Source organism: Grampus griseus, assembly GCF_964374135.1.
Source record: "Grampus griseus genome assembly, chromosome: 5".
Classification (NCBI taxonomy): Eukaryota; Metazoa; Chordata; class Mammalia; order Artiodactyla; family Delphinidae; genus Grampus; species Grampus griseus.
This window is the reverse complement of record NC_138998.1, coordinates 47,192,884-47,206,268: the sequence shown is the minus strand read 5'-3', so window position 1 is coordinate 47,206,268 and position 13,385 is coordinate 47,192,884. Positions and strand designations below refer to the sequence as shown.

The window sequence follows — 13,385 nt, the reverse complement described above, 5'->3', positions numbered from 1 at the left end:
CTATCTTGGAAGATTTTAATAATTCATAGAACTGTAGGGTTGGTAGGATCTTAAGGGTCATCTAGTTCATCAACCTAAAGCTACAGTTTCTCCATATCATCATTAATTCATGACTGTCTAGGCTATATTAGAGCCCCTATGCTGGGGAACTTAAGGTAATCCATTTACCTTTGGATGGGTCTGATTGAAATCTGTCTTCTTGTAATTTTAACCCATTTTTCTTGGTTCCCTCCCTTGAAGGTCTACAAATTGAACAAATTAGGATTGGCTCTCAGTCCATAATCCTAGTGGAATAATCCTAGTGGAATCTTAGTGGAAACATGTTTATTTGCTTTAAGATAACTGAAATCTCCTTCAACTGGTGGGAAATTCAAGCTCAGTCATTATTCTTTATGCTTCCTTCCAGCCCCATGTTGCATAAAGATCTTAAGGCTGATACGGTGTGATCATTTACTACAGGTGTGGTGCTGTGCTGCTCTGGGGATACCTTAGAACTCCGGTGTTGAGTGTCCAGACTGCTAGTTACTCTACCCTGCTGTTCCCTCGAAGATGGTCTTGCCACCTCCCCCAGGGCACTGCTCCATGCAGAGGCCCTCTGATCTCTACCACTTCGCAGTCTGGAGGAAATTCACTGTCTTTTTGGTGCACCCCAAGACACTGTCTTCTCTTTTTTTCCTCTGGAAAACTCACCTAATTTCTTCAAGGATTTTAGCTTTTACAAATGTCCAGAGGAATCACTAGCATCAAGTAACTTTAACTCTCTGTGCTGTGTAAGTTACTGAGGCAAGGAAATACCAAGGGCTTGACGATGTGTTTGAAATGAGAAAGGAAAAATAAAGAACAAACATAAATTAATATTCCAATAAATAATCCTGCCATATAAATTTAAGCCTTGTTGCACATGGAAGCCTTTGGAATCTTTCATGACTCTCCTACAATTTAGTCCAAGATATCATTGCATGATATAACTTTCCAAGACATTGTATAACGCTATTAGCTCCCAATTGGGGATGGTTTGCAGGATTGTAGGTACACATATGTTTACTTCTTATCTCTACTTTGTTCATAATAATATTTAAATTGCTGATTGTTTCCCAACTGCATAATAGGTTGAGCTGGTCCATGAGAGAACTGGCAGTTAAAGATTAGTTCATTTGATTTATGGATTCAACACAGATAAACCAAAGAGGCAATAATCCCTCCCCCCTCCTTCATCTGTGAATAACAGATTTTAATGCAGGCATAATTTAACACTGGTCTTTCCTATTTTGTCTTTAAAAAGCAACAACTTTATAAGGTTAAGATTGAGATGTGGAATTCTGTCTCTTCTATATTAGTAGGAATTAATGAACTTTTTATTTATTCACAGGTAATGAGTGTGTGTATGGCAGCTACTCTGAAATTCCTTTGGAAGAAATGCCAGATGCAGTTGGAGTAGCCAGCACTCTCTCCCTCAATGTTCAAGAGCCATGCTCTCCAGCTACATCCAGCGAAGCATTCACTCCGAAGGAGGGCTCTCCTTACAAAGCCCCCATCTACATCCCTGATGATATCCCCATTCCTGCTGAGTTTGAACTTCGAGAGTCAAATATGCCTGGAGCAGGCCTTGGAATATGGACCAAAAGGAAAATTGAAGCAGGTGAAAAGTTTGGGCCTTATGTAGGAGAACAGAGGTCAAACCTGAAAGACCCCAGTTATGGATGGGAGGTAAGAATATATTTTAAGTTAACACATTTATATATATTAACATGTGTAAAGAAGAGATTACTTTTTTAAATGTCCATAAAATAAGCAAATTCCATTTGTTGCAAAATGTCTTCAAATAGATTTTTAAGGATGAACCTCCCTTACAATTTCACTGCTTGATAGAAACAAAGTATTGCTTAAAGATATGGCATGATAGAAAGGAACTCAACTGGTTCCTTGAATGATCAAAGGATAGTATCTTGAAAACATACTAAAGGATAGAAATATAGTTTTTTTATTAGTATTTGGAAACATTGAATATGGCCATCCCTACGGTATGTGGCATAGGCAAACAAAAGTCATCATATGACATGTTCATTGTATTTTATCTTTTCTTTTTGGGGAAGGGGGTTTGGAAGATTGGAGGAAACATTAGTCTTCTCCATTTTGTGGCTTTGAGTTAATTTGGTTTTACTTTCATTCTATGTGTTTATTTTGCTCTGTGTTCTAATATATTTTACCCCTCTTATGATAACCCTGCTTTGATTCTACATGCTTCCAGAATGTGTGTACTGTACTGAATCCTGTGATGATTATATTCAAATTGATTTAATGAGTAATTCATGTATAAAAATGGCAGCAAAAAACAATATGAAAATCAGTTGCTAGTTTCAGTCATTCTTTTTATAGAACCCATCTGTAAATATGTAAGAGTGGGAAGTTATGGTCTAATTACAAAATCTAAATAAATTTTGTTTCATTAAGGACAGGTAACTATGTCATTCTTTTGAGTTTATAATTTTTGTACAAATTCAGTATATATATATATATTTCCCATTTATTTTTATACCTTAAAAACTTTTGTGGTTAAATCACAGCATCATAGTTCCTGGAATATCTGACCTATATCTGAAAAACTTGTAGGAAATTTCTACATGGGCAAGAAAGTGTTTTTTGGAGATGTGATTGACCTTTGGTTTCACAGTATTTCAGTTAGACGGAAATTGGATAGATTTATTTTGGTATGTTCTCTTAATATTTATGATCATTAATAGAATATCTGGTTAGCTTTTTAAATAGAAATAAATATGCAGTGCCTTCAGGACTTAATTTCAATTTTTGTCCCTTTGCTTTATATGTGTCCCCTTATGAAATCTGCTCAAAATGCCATAATAAAAACAATTCTTGTTCAAATTCTGAAATGCTAAAAGTTAAGATCTGGATTTCACATAATTACAAATGAGAAATCCTTCCTTAGTTTTGTTCTTAGCCACAGCTTTGGTAAAGTTGTGGTTTAGCTACATTGCCTCTAGACATGTACATTGATAAGAGATTGTTAACAAATCACTGTAGCATTAACTGATATGTGAGTTGAATACGTTTTAAACCAAATGCGTACAAACTTTACGTCATTATTGTTCACCTTAAAATAATGGCTATAAACATTCTACTAATAAGTAACTCATTAAACTTTTATTACAAAATCTCTAGAGTTAAACAACAAGTGCAGTACTGTTCCAGATTATCCAGAAGGCTTGGAATAAACCAAAACTTAATAATGAAATCATTTTGCAATTCCAGGGTTGGTAAATGCACGTCTGTGCCTTTTTAAACAGTATAGCTGTGGATTCGGGGATGAACCTGGGGCTAGTTCTATATTTAGAGGAAATTTAAAAATAATTAATTTTTTTCTCCTTGGAGTAAAATATCTTCAATATATACATGGGCAAATACTTACCTTGAAAAATGTAAAGTAATTCTTTTCATTATGTCAAAACTGAGTTGTTTTATTGCTTGGAATTCAAGATAACTTTACAAATAGTTCATGACTCTTTGGCTAAAGATCACCCATTTCCTCTCTCTCCTTCAAGAATTCAGTTGATGGTCAATTTGGTGGTTTTCTTTGCCATTTTAATGGTCTCTCGCTTCTGAGATTGTAGACTGTCTGCTCTAGATGTATTGTGAACAAAACCAGAGAAAGAGCTTTATTTGGTGATTTTGGCAAACTTGTTATCCACGGAGGAACAGTTGAGTTCTTGACTTTAGTATTTTGTTTCTTTAAAGAAATCTTACCATGGTTAATACCTAATCCAATCATGATCAACAAAGGCACTTGCACAAAGGCATCTGACCTACTCGCATGTGCTCTTTTAAATTGTTCTCATGTCATATTGGCCCTCAACTGTAGCTGATTTCCCTCCTGTTTGGTTGGACAAATAGTTGTGATTAACTAGTGTGGCTTCTTTTCTGATACTCCTAAAAAATGATGAATTGAAGGATAAAATAACCTCTTAGGCCAAAGAAAATAAACATGAACAGAGGAAACCCAGATTCAGCAGTTATTGAGTACCTACTATGTATCAGATTCTGTACTAAATATTTCCTTGAGAGAAACCCAGCCTATCATAACTGAACAAGTCATTCCTATCTCTAGTACTATGCTTGCTCTTTTCTCCCTTCAGAGTCCCCCTCCTTGTGCATTTCCTGTTTAGTAAATTGCACTACCATCTGTTCAGTTGCTCAAGCCAAAAAAATGGATCATCTTTGACTGTACTCTCTCCCACACCAACCGTGTCTGATTTATAGTTCCTATATTCTATCAAGCCTCCATTCTTTACACATACTGGTCTCCCTACCTGGGAATCTCCTTTTCCTTCGCACCTTTAGCAAGTTTCTATTCATTCCTCAAGTTCTCTTCTTCCATGACATCATCCCTGACCTTTCTAGTCACAATTTAGTACTGTTTACATTTTGTCTCACCATAGCATCAGGTAAATCCATACTAAAAAACTTAAAGCATTGTGCAGCACCCAGACTGTTTGCCTAGTTTCCCTAATAGAGCAACATTTCCGTGAGAGCTGGCATACTTGTATCCACTAATTGCAATGTCTTGATTGTGTCCTATCTGCGCTGCCTGTGGTGTTGTCTAATGCTAAGTATATTACCTGAAATAATCATACTGGATTAGTCAGCTCAGGCTGCTATAACAATATGCTACAGACTGGGGGGCTTAAACAACAGGAAATTTATTTTCTCACAATTCTGGAGGCTAGAGTGTGAAGTAAAAGTTTCAGCTGATTCTTTTCCTGATTTGCAGATGTTGCCTTCTTGCTATGTCTTCACATGGCTATTCCTAGGTGCATGCACATGCACACACACCTACACACAGAGAGAGAGGGAGAGGGAGAGAGAGGGGGAGAGGGAGAGAGAGAGGAGAGAGAGAGAGAGAGGGGAGAGAGAGAGAGAGAGAGAGAGAGAGAGAGAAGGCGGTGGTGGTGAGCACACTCTGACGTCCTTTCTTCTTATAAGAACACTAATCCTCTTGGATCAGAACCTCACCCTTATGACCTCATTGAACCTTAATTACCTCTTAAAGGCCCTATCTCCAAATTTAGTCACACTGGGGTCTAGGGTTCCAATATAAGGATTTGGGGGTGGCTTAAACATTCAGTCTATAACACAGACATTTAAAAATAATTGTTCAATAACAGAATGAGTGAAAGAATAAGTGAAAGAAAGGATGAATGGATATAGGATTATGTTACTCTGAAAGAGATGACAAGTGAGGACTTAGGTAGGCCCATGAAAAAGCTAGAATCTGGATTTTAGACATGTAGAATGAAGTCTTAACTCTGTCACTACTGTGTGATTCTAGGGAAACTACTCCAAATCAATTGATTCTTGCATTTTTATTTGACTAATGGGCTAATAATAACTGCCACACCTCATTAGCTGTTATGTAATTAAAATTAAGTAAAGAGATATGGTAGTTTCTTCAAAGAAAGTTTTTAAAAGAGAAAGCTCAAAGATAGTATTGCAGTTAGGGCCCACCTTTCTGAACCCCATTTAAATAATTTTTTAAGTTAACTATATTTCCCGAAAGGGGCACTTCTGGGGAATCATTTAAGTTTGTATTTTTGAGAAATAGGTTATTTTTGAAAAAACGTTATACAGTTAGGTAAATATATATACAGTTAGGTAAACTTAAGCCATAAACATTAAAAACATCATTTGTGTGATTTCTCCAAACCAGTATTGACTTAATAAAGAAAAACTTTAAAAATATTATTAGAGTTTGGTAGTGATTTCCACCTTGCAAAGCATATGACTTATCTCTAACAAAGAGATTTTCCAAGACTAGGGAGTGCTTGATTGTCTCTAGGACCTAAAAGTAATTAGTGATAGAACACTTTTTCTTACGTTTAGAACTTTAGAGTTACTGATTAGTGAAGAATAATTTAAAAAATTCTCTTGGTTCAAGTTGAGGTTTTCTTGTATGTTTCCTTCTAAGATGACCATTATGTGATAACATTGGAGTTGCTTGGCAGAACAGAAGGGAGCAGGCTTCTGGAGGGAGACCTCCGAGGCTCAAATCCTCTTTAGGGTTCTGTGTGCTAGTTGAATGATTTGGGAAAAGTTACTAAATTCGTTGTCCCTCAGTTTATTTGCATGTCACATGGTGATAATAATTGTACGTACCCACTTAGAATTGTTGTGAGGATAAAATGTGACATCGTGTGTTAAAAGCCTACCAAAGAGCCTTCTACCTGGTAGAAGTGCTTAATAAAGGTGAAAAGCAACAAAAGCTTGACTAAAACACAGATCTAGCCCAGGGTCATTAGATAGGGCAAAAGCCAATTATATTTTATTTACTGATTTTTCTATAAATGATTGCTCTTTCTCCCACTTGTTTTCTAGAAGTTCAGTTACCTCCAGGATGATCTAATTATGTGACTCTGAGTTTATTGAAAAGGAGGCACTGATTGCTTCCTAATTAAGAATTAAAACAAGGATTCAGGAGAGATTCATAAATTTCTTTTTAAGCCAAAGAGCAATTTGGGTGGCACATTTTTTAATAGTCTGGAAATGGGTCATTGGAAAAAGAGAGTGAAGTTTTGTTTCTTTGGAATATTGCCATTTAGCATATTTTCTTTGCCTATATTTGTTGTCATTGGCCATCATAAAACTCTGCGAGTAGATGTAAGTCAGTGCACCTGTTAGGTGCCAAATCTTCTGTTCTATCTGTCTCACCCAGAATTGCTCCAGATTACTTTGATCAGTTAAAATACCAGGTATGAACTTGGCTTTTCATTTTCTCCCCTCAAGCATACACATATTCAGACTTAGAAAAATAATGACATGAGTGGACAGTAAATTTCTCTTATGTTGGGTTAAATAGATGGGAATAGTGGAAAGAGATTTTACAGGAGTCAGACATTCATTAAATAATTTTGATGCAGTGCTTTGACAATACACTATATTCTAGCAATGTAGTCCCGAAATGTGATATTACAATGAATGTGTGCCTCCCTATATCATTTTAAAAGAAATAGTTCTCATATTTGTAAGTTTGATTTTGGGTCCTGTGGTAATGCCTTGCCCATTGAAACATGCAATCTATGTGTTAACTGAAACATGAGCATACATTAAAACAACAACAAAAACAACATCAAAATTTCCAGATACCTAACAACTGAGTTCAGAGTCAGGAGGTTGACAATCAAATAATGTATGTTTGGTAACAAAGAAAAATGGGATAATTTTAAAGATATGTACCAGGTACCTTTGAATGGCAATATTTCTCACTTATTTCTCTCTAGATCTCCTTGGGCCCAAAATGAATTTTCTCTGGTTTGGCATTGATTTCAGAGAAAATGTTTACTCATTAATGAGAAGGTACATTCACATGACAAGTTGTATATCCTTAAAGCTAGATAACTAAAAAGTGAAGACCTTTGTCTTAATAATTCTGAAATGAATTGATTCCAATAAATTTTATTATGCCACCAAATATCCAAAAGGCTGTCTTTAATAGGTAGTTAGGAAAGAAAAATGTAATCTAATAATAAATGTATAATACCATAAAACCTTGTATAAAAAGTATTTATTGTTTGCAATATTATTTAAAGGTGGCAAATATAGTTTGGATATTAAATTTTACTATGTGAGGAATTAAGACTCCACACTTCCACTGCAGGGGGTGTGGGTATGATCCCTGCCTGGGAAGCTGAAATCCCACATGCCTGGTGGCCAAAAAAACCCAAAACATAAAATAGAAACAATACTGTAAAAAATTCAGTAAAGACTTTAAAAATGGTCCACATCCAAGGGAACTTACCTTAACATAATAAAGGCCATATGTGACAAACCCACAGCCAACATCGTTCTCAACGTTGAAAAACTGAAACCATTTCTTCTAAGATCAGGAACAAGACAAGGTTGTTCACTCTCACCACTATTATTCAACATAGTTTTGGAAGTTTTAGCCACAGCAATCAGAGAAGAAAAAGAAATAAAAGGAATCCAAATTGGAAAAGAAGAAGTAAAACTGTCACTGTTTGCAGATGACATGATACTATACACAGAGAATCCTAAAGATGCTACCAGAAAACAATGAGAGTTAATCAATGAATTTGGTAAAGTAGCAGGATATAAAATTAATGCACAGAAATCTCTAGCATTCCTATACACTAATGATGAAAAATCTGAAAGAGAAATTAAGAAAACACTCCCATTTACCATTGCAACAAAAAGAATAAAATACCTAGGAATAAACCTACCTAAGGAGACAAAAGACCTGTATGCAGAAAATTATAAGACACTGATGAAAGAAATTAAAGATGATACAAATAGATGGAGAGATATACCATGTTCTTGGATTGGAAGAATCAACATTGTGAAAATGACTATACCATCCAAAGCAATCTACAGATTCAATTCAATCCCTATCAAACTACCACTGGCATTTTTCACAGAACTGGAACAAAAAATTTCACAATTTGTATGAAAACACAAAAGACCCCGAATAGCCAAAGCAATCTTGAGAAAGAAAAACGGAGCTGGAGGAATCAGGCTCCCTGACTTCAGACTATACTACAAAGCTACAGTAATCAAAGCAGTATGATACTGACAGAAAAACAGAAATATAGATCAATGGAACAGGATAGAAAGTACAGAGATAAACCCACGCACATATGGTCACCTTAGTTTTGATAGAGGAGGCAAGAATATACAATGGAGAAAAGAAAAGACAGCCTCTTCCATAAGTGGTGCTGGGAAAACTGGACAGACACATGTAAAAGAATGAAATTAGAACACTCCCTAACATCATACACAAAAATAAAGTCAAATGGATTAAAGACCTAAATAAGGCCAGACACTATAAAACTCTTAGAGGAAAACATAGGCACAATGCTCTATGACATAAATCACAGCAAGTTCCTTTTGACCCACCTCCTAGAGAAATGGAAATAAAAACAAAAATAAACAAATGGGACCTAATGAAACATAAAAGCTTTTCCACAGCAAAGGAAACCATAAACAGGACAAAAAGACAACCCTCAGAATGGGAGAAAATATTTGCAAATGAAGCAACTGACAAAGGATTAATCTCCAAAATATACAAGCAGCTCATGCAGCTCAATATCAAAAATTCAAACAACCCAATCCAAAAATGGGCAGAAGACCTAAATAGACATTTCTCCAAAGAAGGTATACAGATTGCCAACAAATATATGAAAGGATGCTCAACATCACTAATCATTAGAGAAAGGCAAACCAAAACTACAATGTGAGGTTTCACCTCACACCTGTCAGAATGGCCATCATCAAAATATCTGCAAACAATAAATGCTGGAGAGAGGGTGTGGAGAAAAGGGAACCCTCTTGCACTGTTGGTGGGAATGTAAATTGATGCAGTCATTATGGAGAACAGTATGGAGGTTCCTTAAAAAACTAATAATAGAACTACCATATGACTCAGCAACCCCACTACTGAGCATATATCCTGAGAAAACCATAATTCAAAAAGAGTCATGTACCACAATGTTCATCAACAGATGAATGGATAAAGAAGATGTGGCACATATATACAATGGAATACTACTCAGCCATAAAAAGAAATGAAATTGAGTTATTTGTAGTGAGGTGGATGGACCTACAGTCTGTCATACAGAGTGAAGTAAATCAGAAAGAGAAAAACAAATACCATATGCTAACACATATATGTGGAATATAAAAAAAATGGTTCTGAAAAACCTAGGGGCAGGACAGGAATAAAAACGCAGCTGTACAGAATGGGCTTGAGGACACGAGGAGGGAGAAGGGTAAGCTGGGATGAAGTGAGAGAGTGGCATGGACATATATACACTACCAAATGTAAAATAGATAGCTAGTGGGAAGCAGCCACGTAGCACAGGGAGATCTGCTTGGTACTCTGTGACCACCTAGAGGGGTGGGATAGGGAGGGTGGGAGGGAGATGCAAGAGGGAGGAGATATGGGGATATAGGTATATGTATAGCTGATTCACTTTGTTATAAAGCAGAAACTAACACACCATTGTAAAGCAATTATACTCCAATAAAGATGTTAAAAAAAAAATGGTCCACATCCTAAATAAATAATAAAAGTGAGAAAATGCCAAGAGAGAAAGTGAGGCTTAGTTAATAGAACCCTGAACATGATTGTCATTGAGGCCCAAGAAGACATTATGGATTCTCTTAGAATATAATGAAATCAAGAAAAGAATGTGCAATTTATTTTATTCATCGTGTCCTTCCAGAATACATAGCAGAAACCGTATCTCAGGTTGTTAAAAGAGAATAGCAGTTTACTCTCCTGAGGCACCATGAACTACCCCTAGTTTTGACCTGGCTCAAGAGGGATATCTTTTTTTGTGTGTGTGAAAATGTCAGAATCCCATTACCCCCACCCACATATGCTCTGTCATCTTATACTTTCTTTCATGAAAGGTATTGATGAAGTTCAGCATGTCTACTCATCTTATGGCTGCTTTGACACCTCTAGTATTTCCAAAGTGTAGCTGAAGATGTATGCAAGTCTGATATCAAACAGTTTGAGAAGTTCCCCAAATATCAAGAGTTTTTTGTTTTACTCTGCCTTCCTTGGTGATCAATTAGAATTTGCATGTGAGTCACTCATTTTTCAAAAGCATTGTGGGCGATTTTCTTCCAATTGGAAGTATATCCCACAAAATGGACCAAAATGAGTTTGTTCCATATTTATTCACCCACACATCTGCATGATTATTGCTTCCCTCTTTAGTTGCTAAATCAGTAGTAAAACTCATGGGTTCAAAACATGAAATGTTCAGGAAAGATCCTCTTTTAAGAGATTTGACAATTGACTCTAGCATTTGGTCAATCCAGGGGCAGAGATTCTTTATAATGCTTTGTTATTCTAGAACACTTAAAAGTTGGGACCACTGCATCAGGATATTCTGTTCTCTAAGCTTTTTCCTTGAGGATAAGTTAGGAAGCAGTGGGAAGTAGTAAGGAGTAGCTGATTCAAATCTATCTTAGAAAGTTAAAGAGTTGGTTCAGTTTCTTTGCTCCCTAGTTTGTCTAGTGTAGCAATATGGAGAGAATTCGTTCAAGTAATGTTAAGGAGGTAGTATGGAGAATTGGGAACACAAAGGACTTGTACATTGTTTCATTTGAGCAATAAATAAAAATTTTATTAATGTAGCATTTTTTACATCAATAGAATCATACAATAATTTTGATGGACTTCTTTTTTACATAATTCTGTCCAGAAATTTAAAAATGAATTAGCATTTCAGCAATTACTGAAAATTTAGTAAAGAAATGCTATCTTCATTTTTGCTTTGGTACATCTTTTGGCCTTTTATGATATAGCTGAAGCTAAAGTTAAGGCAAATATTGTAAGCTTTTTAAGAATATTTTCTACATGATAATTAGTAGGATTTTCAAGCTAAAATAATCACAAAGAGCAAGACGTGGCCTGCTATCATTATGACAAAGAATGATATAAAAGGACTTTGTGTGTTTCGAGCAAATAGATACCAACAGCTACCTGTTAGGTTGTCATTTCTTTCAAGTCAATATTTGATATAACAAGATTTTAGTATGGCACAGATTTTTGACAGCACTTTTGTTGTAAAGGAACTTTTGCTTGTACTGATGATAGAAGATGAACAAACATTACAGAGAAATAGCTTGTTTCACTGAGCAGCTCCACACCATCGTGTGGAAAAATGTGACCAAAGGAGAAAGTCTCAGAGAGATCTTCTCAGAGGAGCATTCATGGCCAGGAACAAGACACGCAGGTTCAAGAACAATTAAAAGTTTCTTCTAGGATAGTTCGTCCTGCCATCTGCTCCCAATCTCTACTACTTCCAGATCCAAACCCTATCACACTATTAAACGTTATCCCATCAGTTTTCAGACCAGACTTTTATTCCACCAGTTAAATGCTGCTCGAGACACAGAAAATAATTTGTATTTCTCCAACTAATCCTAGGAAGTCAGTGGTAGAATGTCATCTGATACAAAAACAGTGTCTCCAGAACTCAAACTGTACAACCTTACACACACACACAAATACATGAGTTTTCTTAAGTTTTTAAAAATGTATCATTTTGGAATCTTCATTTTGGATTTGGATTTCAGATCTGAGTGTTTTGGATGTTTGGCCCCAAGGCTTTCCCTACGAAACCCATATAAAGTTGGGTGCCTTATGGTTCTGCCTTGGCAATCACTGTTAAAAAAAGGCACTGTAACCCCATCCCTCCTCCCCCCAAAACAATAAAAAACAAAACAAGTCTTTTTCAGAAACGTCAAACGGGATTCCATTTATAAAGTCCTTTCTCCCTGTATATCCCTGTCATTCACTCTCTTACTCTTTCAATATCTCACACATCCAGCAGGTGCTGCTCTCAAAGACTCTCCCCTCTTAAACACTACCCTCATAATCCAGACCTCTCTCCCTGCCCCGTCTCTCTTTATATATATATATATATATATACACACACATATACACACGCACACACGCACACACACGCACACACATATATTTTAATCGTGTAGATGAACTTACTCAATAGGGACTTCCTCCATTCTAGTATTACCTAGTAAAAGTTACCTGGCATCTGGATGTGGCTAATGAACAAGGACCCAGCCACTGATCCAGGAAAAAAGACTCCTTCCTCCCTGTGGGCAGGATGGGAAGAGGGTAATTATTACAGATACCCCTACTCTGAAATCTCTCTCTCTCTCTTTTTTTTTTTTCCGGTACGCAAGCCTCTCACTATTGTGGACTCTCCCGTTGCAGAGCACAGGCTCCGGACGCGCAGGCTCAGCGGCCATGGCTTACGGGCCCAGCCGCTCCGCGGCATGTGGGATCTTCCCGGACCGGGGCACGAACCCGGGTCCGCTGCATTGGCAGGCGGACTCTCAACCACTGCGCCACCGGGGAAGCCCTGAAATCTCTCTTATTCCTGCCGCACGCACACCTAGAGTTTTCGTCATTCATAGGCAATACACGTATATTTTCTGTGGCTATGATTATACTTTCTATGACTTGCATTACCTGTGACTCTTGGCCAGTCAGCTCACGTCCCAGATCCATGAGAGGCGGGCGCTTGTGCCTCCTTCCAATGGGCTGGCAGTGGTATTTTCCTCCGACACTGCAGCGGACTGCCCAGGTTTCCCAGGTGTGCATGGCGTGTCACGGAAACCTCAACTGCTTGACAGCCACAGGTGTGGATGATTTGTTTTTTCTTTTTTTCATTTGTTTAGATTCTTGTGGTAGGAATTCAGCAGGTGTGTGACGGCAGCATAGAATCTCCACCATGGCACAGAGGCCAGCTGCCCTGGAAAAAGATGTTCTTGTTGCTCTGGCAACACTGCCAGCTTGAATCCCTGTTTGCCTGGAAACC

The 13,385-nt window shown here is 37.0% G+C and overlaps 1 protein-coding gene across 4 annotated transcripts in view; it reads left to right on the top strand.

The window, feature by feature from the left end:
• The window catches only part of MECOM (MDS1 and EVI1 complex locus), a 565,849-nt gene that overhangs the window by 277,158 nt on the left and 275,306 nt on the right, over positions 1-13,385 (top strand). For all 4 annotated transcript variants that reach the window (XM_082655558.1, XM_082655556.1, XM_082655557.1 and 1 more), the window contains exon 2: positions 1,370-1,707. In XM_082655558.1, coding sequence (XP_082511684.1) covers positions 1,370-1,707 — 338 coding nt within the window. The remainder of the gene's footprint in view (positions 1-1,369; positions 1,708-13,385) is intronic.